This window comes from Pyxicephalus adspersus, chromosome 8 (genome assembly GCF_032062135.1).
Source record: "Pyxicephalus adspersus chromosome 8, UCB_Pads_2.0, whole genome shotgun sequence".
Lineage (NCBI taxonomy): Eukaryota > Metazoa > Chordata > Amphibia > Anura > Pyxicephalidae > Pyxicephalus > Pyxicephalus adspersus.
This window is the reverse complement of record NC_092865.1, coordinates 40,661,869-40,675,062: the sequence shown is the minus strand read 5'-3', so window position 1 is coordinate 40,675,062 and position 13,194 is coordinate 40,661,869. Positions and strand designations below refer to the sequence as shown.

Sequence of the window (13,194 nt, the reverse complement as noted above, 5' to 3'; positions counted from 1 at the left end):
GGCTGTGTACACTTGTTGGATTTTCCTCGCTAGAAATGATCTGTCATGATGGTTTCCAGTGACAGATGAATGAACAAGCAATGTACACACAGCGCCTGTTCTGTTCTGTAAAGAGGGGAGGATGAGCTAGTATGCTCTCCTTAATTTTTCCAAATTGCGATCATTCCCCATCATCGTTCATGGATCCGCCATGAGGTTCTGTGATCGATGTTTGGTGACCCCTGTACACCTCACCTTTGTCTGAGGTGAACACGACCAATCATCTCAGACAATGGTTATCTGACCTGTGTACTCTTTTTATTTGTATTCAGTAAATTCACCTGATCATATAAATCTTCTTTATGCAATCTCAAGGGTAATATCCATCATAAACAAAAATTGATAATTTCAAAGGGTTTGTTTTGAATTTCACATTTGACAATGTTCAGAATGTGGATGTGTTGTATCCTTGTCTGTACCACAGGTGCCATCTAGTGGCCAGTGTCCTTATTACTAGGTTATATTTCCCTTAATTTATTAGTATTCCTCCATCACTCTGTCAGTCAGTTATTATTAATATATAATAAGTAATTATTATTTATGTACATGGCTAAATCCATAATCAGATTGTTCTATGTGTTTATGAGATTAAATTATGAAACATTTTTTGTTTTAAGTAGAATTAAAAGGGTTAAAACTTCAATCATGTCAAGGCAGCCCATCGTAGTGACAGTCCATTAGAAATGTGTTCAATTTGCCACCTTCCAAGTATTTTTATTTTCATTGAAAATTGTTTATATTGCAATTGTTGTTACCCCCCATTCCCTAATTATTGGCATCTTATTTTCCCTAATACATATTTATGGCCATAGGTTGCATAGAAACAAACTTTTTTAATATTATTTTAAATTACTTATTATATATATTTTTTAGAGGCTAATATTGATGAACGTTGTTTGTTGATGGAATGCACAACAAACACCACACACCATGGAGCTTGATTGAGCAATCTACTTGAGAATTCAGGGACTGCATTGGACCAGCAGGGCGTTACACTTCATTTCTGTAGACAGATTGTGTATGATGAAAGTGAGCTGCAGGCAAAGCAGGTTAAATCTTGTTAAATGATGTATTTTCATATATTCAACCCTTACTTTATCTGAAGTAATGAAAACCAATGAATAAACAGGTCCTTAGTAGAAATGTTAAAACTGCTTTGTTCCCTAAAGGGTAATCAGGTGTCAAAGCTGATGCGGTTTGGAACTTGAATATTCTTTCATTTAAAGTTTTCTGAGGGACATTCAAAAATTGGTTTGGGTGTAATGGTGCTTTCAAATCAGACACGTTTACTCTTTTTAGCAACTCTTCAATTCTAAAGGTTTCACCTCTGTCACTGTTTTCACTTACATCACTTAGCATGTGAGTGTTTTAACACATTCTTGTGCTACTTCTCCCACTTTCTCAGTCTTTACTTAACAGTGGATTAGAAAAGGCAGATATCAAGTTAAATTCAAGTCCAAGTATCTGCAGACAAATACTAAATGTACGTAGTATATTGTGCATCATAACTTTCATAAACTATTTAGACAAATATGTCTGTTCTTTCAGTACCTGTTGATCCTGCAAGTGCAAGGGATGAAAGGAAATCTTGTGTAGTTACATTCCTTGTTTTTTTTTTTTTTTAATAAAATTCTTTATTTAAAGAATAAAAAAACAAACATTACATTAGCACATAGAAACAAAAAGGCCTATGGTTTGTACACTGAATCCCTATATGAAACATACATTAGCTTGGTGATTTAGCATCCGGAGTAGAGAAACACAGATTGCTGACAAATTGAAAAACACATCCCCGATGAGCAGCAATTACATTCTTATCCCATGGCGTAATTATAGTATTTCTACTTAGTGTCAGTATGAATCATCCTATTTAGGGCTATACCTGTCTTATACAGCCATTCATACCATGTATTACAGAATTTGGTACCAAATGTGAGATATTCCAATAAAATAATGTGGGACATCCTTCATATCCACAGCTGCACAGGGGGTGGTGTACTCTGCTTACAGAACAGAGAGATGCACGATTGTGCCAACATCACATGTGAGTATGGTTCGCCTGTAAGCCTTTATTGGGATGGTGTTCTGGTGCAGCATGAAGAAGGCAGGGCCAAAGTATCTTGAATTACAAAATTGTCTTAGGCCTGGGCAGGCCCAGAAAATTTGAAGGAAGTTACCCTTATCCTTCCCACACTGCCAACAACCCTCTGGGACAGGTATATACTGCATAAGCGCTCTGGTGTCCTTTACCATCTGGATACAAATTTATAGCCTGATTTCCAGATCCCTCTCCTATGCTTTAAAATAGAGAGGTACATACTGAGTTGGGGCAGCATTCAACAAAGAATATATTACCAAAACTAAGTGTCTTGTCACCCCCCTATTCTATCGCAGAGGCTCTCAAACTTAGTCAAGGGTTGGCCAAACACCCTGGCCGGCAGGGGACACCTGAGGAAGTGATACACTTCCACCACCCTCCAGACATCTAGTTTAAATGTACCCTCTCTCATCTCTGAACCCCCTACCTAATCCCCATTCTTTAAAAAATTATAGGCCCCCGAACAACTGAGTCAACCATAGTATTCTCAACTTTGGATCCTCTATCCCTGAGAGGAAAGGGAAATAGTGGTATGGTACCTTGGCATAAGGCCAATCTGGTACCCAACTTTAAAACGGGAACAAAGTAATTACAAACCAGCTTTTGTAATTATTATTTTGTTGAATACTCTTTTATGATCCTTGCAACAAAAAGCCTTCTTTTTCTTATGAATTATTCAATACTAATAGGCTTAGCCAATAGAGCGTTAGATTAAGAATCACATAAATGAGTTTCTGCTAGAAAATATTACAACATGCATGCTTCATACTGTCTAGGGAGAATATATTTGAGGGAGTCAAAAATGGAAAAGTATACAGGGGTTCGGATAGATCATGAACTTATAGCATGCAATGCAATATCTAAAACCAGCCAAGTAATTTCTTGTATTAAAGAGGAATAAGACTGCAGAGATGGAGACACAATCCTGCTCCTGTACAAAGCATTGGTCAGACCACATCTGGAATATGCAGTCCAGTTTTGGGCACCAGTTCACAAAAAGGATATAGATGGGGAACACCAACAGGGAGGAGAGTGGGTGAGGAGGAGTTACCATTGAAAGAAACTTGAAAGGAGCGGTCAGACAGATAGGAAGCAAAATCCCATATATTTACAGCAAAATAGAACCATCAATGTCTGATGAATAAAATAATACCAGGAGTATATAGTGTGACATTAGGTCAGAAAGATGAGGGCACAAATGAGCACAACGGCAACTTTTGTCAGTCAGTAATAATGTTCTTTGAAACATTTTTTCACCATTATACTTACAGGAACAGAACTATTGTCTTATTAAAAAAAATTGTACCCTGGGGGTTATATTTTAGGGATTCCTACAAGATCCATACCAGCTTTTAGATTTACTCTTGGTGCCTGATTTTATAGGGTAAAGAAGTACTAGGCAGGGTCAACCACGCCAGTAAGTTTTAGACACTTTTTTATCACAAAAAAGTGTTGACTGTTGTCATTTATATCCAGGTGGCTCCTCAGGAACCCACGCTGCATGAAGGAATGATGCAGTCTAGGTGTATATATTCTTACTTAATAAGACAAGTAGGTGGAAAGAAAAACTAATGCTTTAGAATACCATCAAGACTATAAAAAGAGAATAAGAGCTTACCTTGATGACAAGGAGATCAATCACTCTTGGGTCAGTGACATGAGCATTCTTCTGAAACATTTCTCTCACCTTGTCCCGTCCTTGTTTCACACTGATGTCCAACTGATAAAGATGTACTGGAAGAAATAAAAATGATTACATACAGTAAATCATGGGACATAAGTGAAGGGTCAACAAAAGTACAAAGCAAACCAATGCCATCTGAACAACCTTCCCTTATAACATTAAACACGATCAACAATGGAGAAAAAGAACCAGAACAACACATTAAAATTCCTTCTTTACTTCTTTCAACTGTTATAGACAGAAGCTACCCCGGCATTTACTGCTTTGGGTTCATTCTAAAACACCCTTCATTGTGGCCTCCCAACTAACACACTGAAACCCCTTTAATTCCTACTGAACTTTGCTACTCACCTAACTACTTCTCTCTCTCTCTCTCTCTCTCTCCAAAGGCCACCAATAATTCAGTTCAAACTACTAACTTACAAACAATCCATTACCTCCAAACAGTTCCTCCTACAATTCCAGATATTCTAACCTTAAAGCTTACCTAAACTCAGAATTTTCACTTTACATAAAAAGGTAGACATCCCGTTTATGTAAGGTAAAAAATCTGTTTTTTAAAAAAGTTTCCTCCCACGTCCCAAAAAAACACGTGGTTAGCTTAATAATCTTTCCCTCAAAAAATGTCTTTATACCTATCATAGTAATATGTCATTAACATAGTAAACCAAGGGACAGTTAGTGACATGATTATGGACTTTGTACAGCGATATGTAATATGTTGGTGCTATATACTGTGTAATATTCACTATACAGACGTGAACCGCTATAGAGTTTGCTGTTCTGGCTCCCCGCACGTCATGTGTCAAATAACCTGCTACAGCTTCCACCCCGCTCTCCCCAGACTGTAAACTCACATGGCTGGGCATTCACCCAACTGGTTTCATCTTTGGTGTAATGGTTTAACCCAAGCACATACTTGTAATATGGGGTGTTATTTTAGATTTACCTTATGTATTTACCTGTATCTCTGGACATTCGTACTCAATAGGCATAATCTGGGGATGGAATTTACTCTGTAAACTTACACTCGGTGGAGTAGGTGGCCATTGCCTGACTTCCTTGTGAAAGAATGCAATTTCTTTAGGACTAAAAGATGGCAGCAGCAGCTAATAGACAATGCCAACAATACTGATCTATTTGTGCTATCATCAGTAAGTATGCACAGCATCCATGCCAACTAAGACACAGGCTTACCTGTGTGCAGACACTTTACAGCAATGACAGGTCTGGGATTTGTCACGGTCACGTTCTAGGAGGTCGCCATTTTCACCGCCAACTCTATGGCAGAGTGCCAGGCGCACAGAGATGGCCTTTGGTCACTGATGATATAATTCTGATGTTGTGTGCATGTGCAGAGTTACAATGTCCCTGGCAATGCTGCATACAGAGCTACTCTACCTGGTGCATGCTCCAAAAGTGGAGAGACAAAACAAAACCCCACCAGGACCCAGGGATTTACTTTTTGATAAGAGACATTACATCTCTTATGTCAGTTAGCTTTATCTCCCAATGTTTTTTTATTTTTTTTACGTCCACTTTAAAACAGAACTTAACCCTGCAACACGTACCTATCCGCACTCCCTCGCTGGGCCTGGACATCTTCCTTCTTCTGCCTAGCAACAATCTTTCAGCAGCCTGATTGGCTGTACAGGTGCCGCTGCGTCACTTGGCAGAGTTCTAAGTGGGCTTCACTTTCATGTCATCACTGGCCGGCTTCTTCCTTAATTTCTGCCGGGCCACCAATCATATATTGTGATTGGAGTAAATGTGGAATCAATGTGTGGGTAGTACATGGGTGGCTATGTGACAGATCCATGAATGTCATTATCTATAATAAGTCTGGATGTGTAATGTACACAAGGTATACGGGCTGACATGTAGTGTGTGTGCTTGTACATCCAGCAAGGACCGAGCTCCCACAAGGTGACCGGCAGGCAAGGTCGGACAGGGCAGCCATTCTCCTCTGCCCGGGCTGCTCACCTGTATTGGGCACCTCCCGGTACCAGGCTCGGTACAGTTCCCGCACCCTACGTCTGGCCTCGCCCAGGTCTCTGCTGAGAAGGGGTTTTACGGCCCCAACAGTCCGAGTAGCAGCAACTTTACCCGAAGCCGCCATCTTCCTTTGGAAGCGGCTAGTTCATCCGGTACAAGGACCTGGAAGTGACAGCAACCGGAAGTGGGCGGGGCCTCCAGGATCAATTTAAGTCCGGGAAACTGCTTGTGAGAGGCAGAGAGATGTATTGTAATCTCGTCACACAGCGAGACAGTGGCCATGTGATTTATATATTGTCTGGGGTGTCATACCCTTAGTATAGGGCACACTGCTAGTTATATGGGGCAGATATGATGGGGGGTACACTGACATTGCTGGGGGATAGGGCGCATTCAGGGTGATTGGAATGCATTGCTATTATTGCAGGATGAAATGGGGGGAGTGTCAGACATGTGATGGGGTGATCTGGTATTATTGGGGGTCCACAAACTGGTTGTGAATTAGTTGTCCAGCTGAGTTGTGTACTTATTCTAACACACCTGATGGTGATGGAAGGAGGTCCAGGTTGCCGAGCACAACATGAAATCACATTGATTGCCAAGCTCACAAGCAGGGTCAGGCACTTATAAAAATAAACAGTTCTGTTGTTGCTCAACTTAATTTTGCTCATTAAATACTGGATTGTATGCATTATTTAGGTGTTTACACAGTTACAATAGTACTAGTATATAAAAACTGCCAGGAACCAATACACTTTGGCAAACACATTTTCTTGTTTTTCCAGCCTTTCAGGGTGTTGATGCAGGTTTGAATGAGCTTTAGTCATTACGTAACCATTTTGGATGCGTTTACAGAGGTATTCAGCTCTGTATGTAGCTAAGATAATATGCATGTAATCAGTAGCTAACCAATGTCATTTTAATCTTAGTTAATATAGATTAGGGGGTTTTGTTTCCTTGTCTGCTTGTTATTTGCTATGAACATGAGTTGGTTTAAGAAACTTGGTGGCACTGTCCATGGCACTGTGATGGGATCCAGTGCTTGTCATTTAATATATACCCAGATTCTATGAGCAAGTACTCTATGTTCTATGGTTATATGGCATTATAAATTAATATGTTCTGATTTAATTAACTTTTTTTTTTCTTCCCCCACAGTATTTTTGTGGTGTAGAGACCCAGGGCTTTCAGTTTTTCAATCAAAGATCGTGTCCACACATCCTGCAGGCCCTATAATCCAGTGTTTCCCTCTGCAAGGATTTCTTAATACAAATTCATATAAGTCTTTAAAACTTGGAGCTCGCCCAGGAAACTACCCAAGGTTGCCTCTACCACAACTGCAGAAATAATATCAGGGTTGGTGGCCAGCCAGAGGCTACCTCATCTTCAGATCTGAAAGCCACCATTACTGCTATCCTTAATTTCCTTTTGGCTAAAGCCCTGACAACAGCGCTGGAGATTAAGTACATCGGGTCCCTGACTCCATGTCACAGTCGTCCGTTATGCCCAGTGATGTGATCTGTGAGTTCACTGTTTTCCCTGTAACAATTATGTGAAAAGCATGGCTTGAAGGACCATTTGATTTTGATGGCGCTCAAATTCACCTACTGCTAGATATGTCCAGGCACATTAAAGATGCGCCTGCTACTTGACCTAATTTAGTACTGTCATGCTACATACAAATGGGCTCATCCTCATCCCTCCATGGAAGCCTAAGAACAGTCTGCACTTGGTGTAACAATCCCTTCTTAGTGACAAACTAATGCTCCATCTCTTGGGTAAGGACTGAACCTTTTTTCTCTCTCCTGGATGCTACTGAATGCCATACAGTTTGTTACTACTTGCTTACTCTCATTTGCTGATGCTGATTACTGTCTTCCAATATGATATGGGTTATGGCGGGGAGATCTTTTAGACCTCTCCTGTCTGAGACTGAACACTTGCATTAACACTATTCCTTATATTGTTTATAGTTGCCTAATATATATTTTTGATGTGGTTCTCTGATGTTCCCCAAACCTACTACTGTATCAGGCATGATCTTAGCGGTGGGTCTGTTCTTTATTTTTGATTGTCTAATGTAGTGTCCCTCCCCTCAGGCACGTTGTCTTGGTGTCACCTTTGACTTTGCCCTCTCAGTTACCCCGCATATTCAGAACATTTCCAGGTCCTGTCACTTTCATCTACGCAACATCTCCAAAATCCCCTGGGACCACCAAACTCCTTGTACATGCTCTTATCTCTCGTCTGGACTACTGTAACTTCCTTCTCTCAGGTATTCCACTAACCCGACTCTCTCCTTAACAATCTCTCCTCTACAATCTGTTATGATTGTTGCAGCTAGACTCATCCATCCTTCCCAACGCTCCTCTTCGGCTGCATCACTTTGCAGATCTCTACACTGGCTTCCATTTCACCTTAGAATCAAATTCAAGCTCCTGAGCTTCGCCTTCAAATCCCTACACTCAAAACCCATTTTATTCAAACTTGCCTACCCATCTTCTTCTGTCTTTTGAAACCATCACTACTTCCCACCACTACATATCCCCCTACCTACTAGATTGTAAGCTCTTCTGGGCAGGGTCCTCTCCTGTATCACTGTCTGTATTCGTCTGTCATTTGCAACCTCTATTTAATGTACAGCGCTGCGTAATATGTTGGCGCTATTAAGATCCTGTTTAATAATAACAATAATAAATAGGGTTTCTGCTTCACAGGTTGGGCACGCCTCTTTACTCTACCCATTGCTAACTAACTCCCCCAAATAGGTAGATCCCACTGCTTGGTGGGAGTTAAGGGAATTCCCTACATTAAGATATTTGCCATTACAAGTTTTTTATTCTTCCTTTTCCGATTCTTTTCTCTTTGCTTAGTCCTTCCTCTCCCATTTTTAAGCAATTCTATTTTTGCTTCTGCACCACCTCCCCCCATTCTCTTATCCCTACCCTTAATTATATGATATATTAATTTATCCTTCCCACATGGCCCATTTAAATATACTCTCCCTTAATACCAAGGGGTTATAAATACCTGAACTGAGGCTGCTCTTCTGTGTGATTTATGCTAACAAAAAGCACATATTGCCTTTCTACAGGAAACAAACTTTAAGAGAAGTGCATTATCCAAACTCACAGACCGATACTATAACTGGGCATATCTTGGGTCTATGTCTGACGCCAGACCCAGGGGAGTGAATGTTGTACTCTTGAAACACAGCTGGCATTTTAAAGACCAATGGTCAGAAATTAAGATACTGATGGTAGAATGCTTTTTCTGAAAGAAGTCATTGATTCTATCTTGGTTACATATGCAACAGTTTGATCCTAATTATCCCAAACTCGAATTTTTGGAGACAGCGCTTCTCCACCTATCCTGATTACTAGAGGTAGTTTGAGTCTTAGGAAGAGACTTCAATGTATTTCTAGATCAGCCTAATGACTTCCAGCCACCAGTATGCCATGTCTCTATCTCACAAGGTTAAAGACTTTCAAAGGATTTTACATTCTACTTCCTTGTTCACAAGTCTTTTATGAGGATTGATTTTTTTTTTCTGATGAGACATTCAGATTTAACAGATTTACCCTTTTTCAGTGTGAGCAGGCTATTTCCCATCCAGTACAAGGACCTTTTCATGCCCCCTAGTGGTCAGGTCCTGTATAAGGATAGGAACTAGTCCGGAAGGTCTCTTGTTCTTCTGCACTACCAGCTTCTATTTTCCAATGAAGGATTTTATGACCTCAGTGGACATTCATGATACCTATCTACATGTTCCTATATTCCTTATTATGCTTTGCCATAGCGGAACATAATTTCATATTTGTGACATTTCTCTTTAGTTTCAGCCTCATAAATGTTGATAATGGTGCAGAGTCCAGATCAGTGTTACTCAGCCTTGGTTCCTCCAGAGCAGCAGTCGCCAACCTTTCGGAAAGGATGAATACATTTGGTAAATAATGATCTTCCTAATGGTGCCTTGCGAGGACTGTGGAGGCTCTGATTCATTGATCAGCTCATGGTTAGGTGAAGCATTACTATTATCATTAGTTTCATTATTTTTGGTATTACTAAAGAAATGCAAAATATTTGTTTGCTTTTTCTCACTCATTATGGGTTTATTTTATTAGAATCTAAGACCAAACAAGAAATAGCTCGGCAACGGTTGCCTCATTCGACTTATGGCTACACCAACGTCACGCTGCGCCTCCCTTCGTTTTTCTGTTTCCAGTACAGTTCATGAATTTACTGCAAAATGTAAGTGTGAACATTGTCATTCAGAATATAAGAATTTATTAGAATATTATTTTTGTTTTATTAATATTAATAAAACCTAACAAATGCAAATAATGTCCACATTTTTCAGTGGACCACCAACATTTTCTCACAGACCACTGCTCCACCCTTACTATCTGTAAAGGTGACATTCTTTCCACTGGCCAGCAATCTAAGAGGCATTCTTCCCCCCAACACTAATGTACTGTAAGCTGTGGCTATAGTAATTATAGCAGCGGTTCCCCAAGACATGAAAATGTTTTCAAGGGTTTTTGTTAAAAAGAAAGTTTGATCCAGATGCTCCTAAGAGCCAGGTGCATGTCGGGCCATCCCATTTCATGACAATCTGATGATGCTCACGGAAATGTCAGGTGGGATTAAAGTCAGAGGAATACATTGCATTTTCCTAAGGACTTTGGTAGACATTTTTCTAGAAATCCTCTTCCCATGCCTATGGAGTGTCTGGGTCTGATCATAGATGACTAAGTGTTTTTTGCTCAATTACTAACCGAATTCTGCAAACCCAGCATCTTTGCAGGCACTGCAGACGTCCTTAACGGCTGGCTACAAGTGAGTCCTAGAACTCTTGGTCTCTAATTTACACAGCCCTTCTGGATACCACTGTGCTAATCTAAGTGTGGTCCTCTCTAAAGACTGTTAAGATTTGGAGGTTGTGCAGCCAACAAGCACCAGATTGTGGCCCTCCACCCCAACCCATGCAGAATCGGCAGCACAGAATGGCACAATTATGGTTTAGGGGCCTTGCTTGCTACTTTGCACATTGGTATGGCCAATAGATGGGGCTGTATATGTTTTGATTTTGAAAGAGTTTTGTGTGTGACAGTCCACTGCTACAGAAAAATGCTTTACATGGAGAAAGAAAATGTAGATCACCACAATAAGATGAAATGACCTAGTAATCAGAAAAAGTAATCCCAGATTTTGCAGTGTAAAAAAACTAGAAATAAACCAAATCAATAAGGTGTGACATATATGAAAAGAACAGCCAGATATTGTACATTGACTTACCTTGCAGAAAATGTATTTTAAAAGTCATGCAAAAGCTGTATGGGTAATAATTAGCATTTTAAATTATAGTCAATAAAGATGTACCCCAATTGCCTCCATAACCTTCAGTCTTTTTGGGACAAGAACCTGATTTTGTTAATACTATGGTTATTACTAAGTTACACATAATATTACCCAACAAATAAAAGATTCTAATGAATATAAAGTCCCTTTACAGATGTTAAATGGAATTTTTGAAGGCTGTCACACAAGGGCCTAAGGAATTTTTTTCGTGGTTGGACCAGTCAATTAAATACATTGTTAATGGAGACATCTTTGTTTTCCTGATATTGAAGACTATGCAAAATATTTTCCTGCCTCCTCAGGTAAGTGTATGTGGTAGCTCATAAATTTTAACACTTCCCAAGAATAATGCATTTGTTTACAGTTTCAATATTTTTTTTTCAGAGCAGCTGTTTGTCAGCTAGATGTAAACCCAAATAGTTGCCTTGTGGGTTTATTTGTCAGAGGCTTAATTAAAATATAAGCCTTCATTGGAAGAAAAATATCCTAACTTGAATGATTACATTTTGAATAGTATGGCAGGATCCTGGAGAAGACTTTATTTAATCTCCTAAACAATATTTTACAGAAGGGCAAGTTCTAAATATAAAATCTGTAGAGGAGAAGGGTCAGACCAGGTGACTGAAATGGCCTAGCATTAGCCATATTTTTTTAAACGTTCTTTTTTATTTAAAGACTTTTCAAATATAAGACAGGTAAGAAACATACAAAGGGGAGAAAAAAACTAACATGAAGTTCAAACAGCATGGGTAATAAAAAACAGTTGTTGACATAGCCAGTTGACATGTGGAGAACACAGAAAGAGAACAAGCAAGCATAGCAAAAAACCATTTATATCAATATCAAGATCACTTCCATTAGGCTTGTTTTTTTGTGACGCATCCAAGGAGTAACGTAGTTCCTGTTCCTACACATAGAAAAAGGAAAAGTGGGCAGCTGGACATTCCCTCAAATATGTAACATGGAGCACCTATGGTTATGACACCGCCAGCAGAGTTAGAAGTAGCTGAGCGTATTTTTGGATATCAACTGGACTTCTATACCTGCGTGTCAAGATTTTAAATTTCTTTTCTTGGGCCCTGCATGAGGTGGAAGGTTTGTGGGTCATGGTAAATGATTTTTCCCAATCCTCGTCTAATATTGGGGAGCCTAGGTCTATTTCCCAATAGCAAGAGTGTAAGAGGACAGAAGGATTAGGTGCATCCATGAGGATTTGTTATAGGACACAGATCACATGTGTGGGTTGCAGAAGCTGTGCCAATAGTAGTTCAAAGGGGATAAGTTCATGGATCAATCTATCTTTACAGTAAAGGAGAACACAAAAGAAGACAGTTTGTAGAGAACCAAAGGAAGTTGCACTCAGGGCCAATAAGTGAGAGAAAGGACATAGGGGGAGCTGTGTCCTCAATAGAATACTATTTGTTTCATTTACTGTTGTTGACTTTACCTGTTTTTGACCCTGCGAGTGTATGCTGCCTGAGCTGACCTTTTGCCCGTTACCCAGACTCTCCTTTTGTCTTTGCCCTTGTAAAGTAGTAGGGGGCGAGTACAGTACAGCTATGTGTGCCAGGATACAAGGTGCCCAGGTCAATGTCTTGTAAGATGAGATGCAGGAATGGCCACCCATCATGACCAATAGCTTTCTCTGTGTCTAGGGATAAAAAAACAGGTGAGTGTATAGTTTAACTGTGCGTGGCCTAGTAGTATAGTTTTTACCTATTACCTATTGTCCCTAGCCTCCCATTATTGTATAGGGGGGGTCTGGAGTAGCAGCGGTTTCAGCAGCTAGGTATGGCAAAGCTGTGTCAACAATATATTGCTGCTTCTAGGGTTCAGGAGGAGGGAGGTTGTAAAGGGATGTGTAGTACTAGTAAAATGCATAAGTAATGTTTTGAACAAGGGATGAAATCGTTCCCTGTGGGGTTTGCTCTAAATGGATATATGTAGATTGGATTTACGGGTGAAGTCCCCTTGCCAAAAGGTTACAGCATTTGTCCCTATTTTATTTATAAATCTA

At 39.8% G+C, this 13,194-nt stretch overlaps 2 protein-coding genes across 2 annotated transcripts in view; one reads left to right on the top strand and one right to left on the bottom strand.

The window, feature by feature from the left end:
* Positions 1-3,698: 3,698 nt before the first annotated feature.
* On the bottom strand, positions 3,699-5,980 carry NDUFA6 (NADH:ubiquinone oxidoreductase subunit A6). Its single transcript, XM_072420133.1, has 2 exons — positions 5,805-5,980; positions 3,699-3,871 (listed from the first exon to the last, which is right to left on the bottom strand). The coding sequence occupies exons 1-2, from the start codon at positions 5,938-5,940 to the stop codon at positions 3,714-3,716; spliced, it is 294 nt and encodes a 97-aa protein (XP_072276234.1). The 5' UTR covers positions 5,941-5,980; the 3' UTR covers positions 3,699-3,713.
* A 324-nt stretch (positions 5,981-6,304) lies between these two features.
* LOC140337260 (flavin-containing monooxygenase 5-like) overlaps positions 6,305-13,194 on the top strand; it is a 30,192-nt gene continuing 23,302 nt past the window's right edge. Inside the window, exon 1 of the mRNA XM_072420912.1 lies at positions 6,305-10,067. Within this exon, the coding sequence (XP_072277013.1) occupies positions 10,050-10,067 (18 nt within the window). The 5' untranslated portion in view covers positions 6,305-10,049. The remainder of the gene's footprint in view (positions 10,068-13,194) is intronic.

Bases quoted from the DNA above. Each gene is read 5' to 3' on its own strand.
- NDUFA6 (XM_072420133.1), bottom strand. From the start codon at position 5,940: ATGGCGGCTTCGGGTAAAGTTGCTGCTACTCGGACTGTTGGGGCCGTA. The intron at 3,872-5,804 runs GTGAGCAGCCCG...TATTTCTTCCAG, and splicing joins CCGGGAGGTGCCCAATACAG to TACATCTTTATCAGTTGGAC.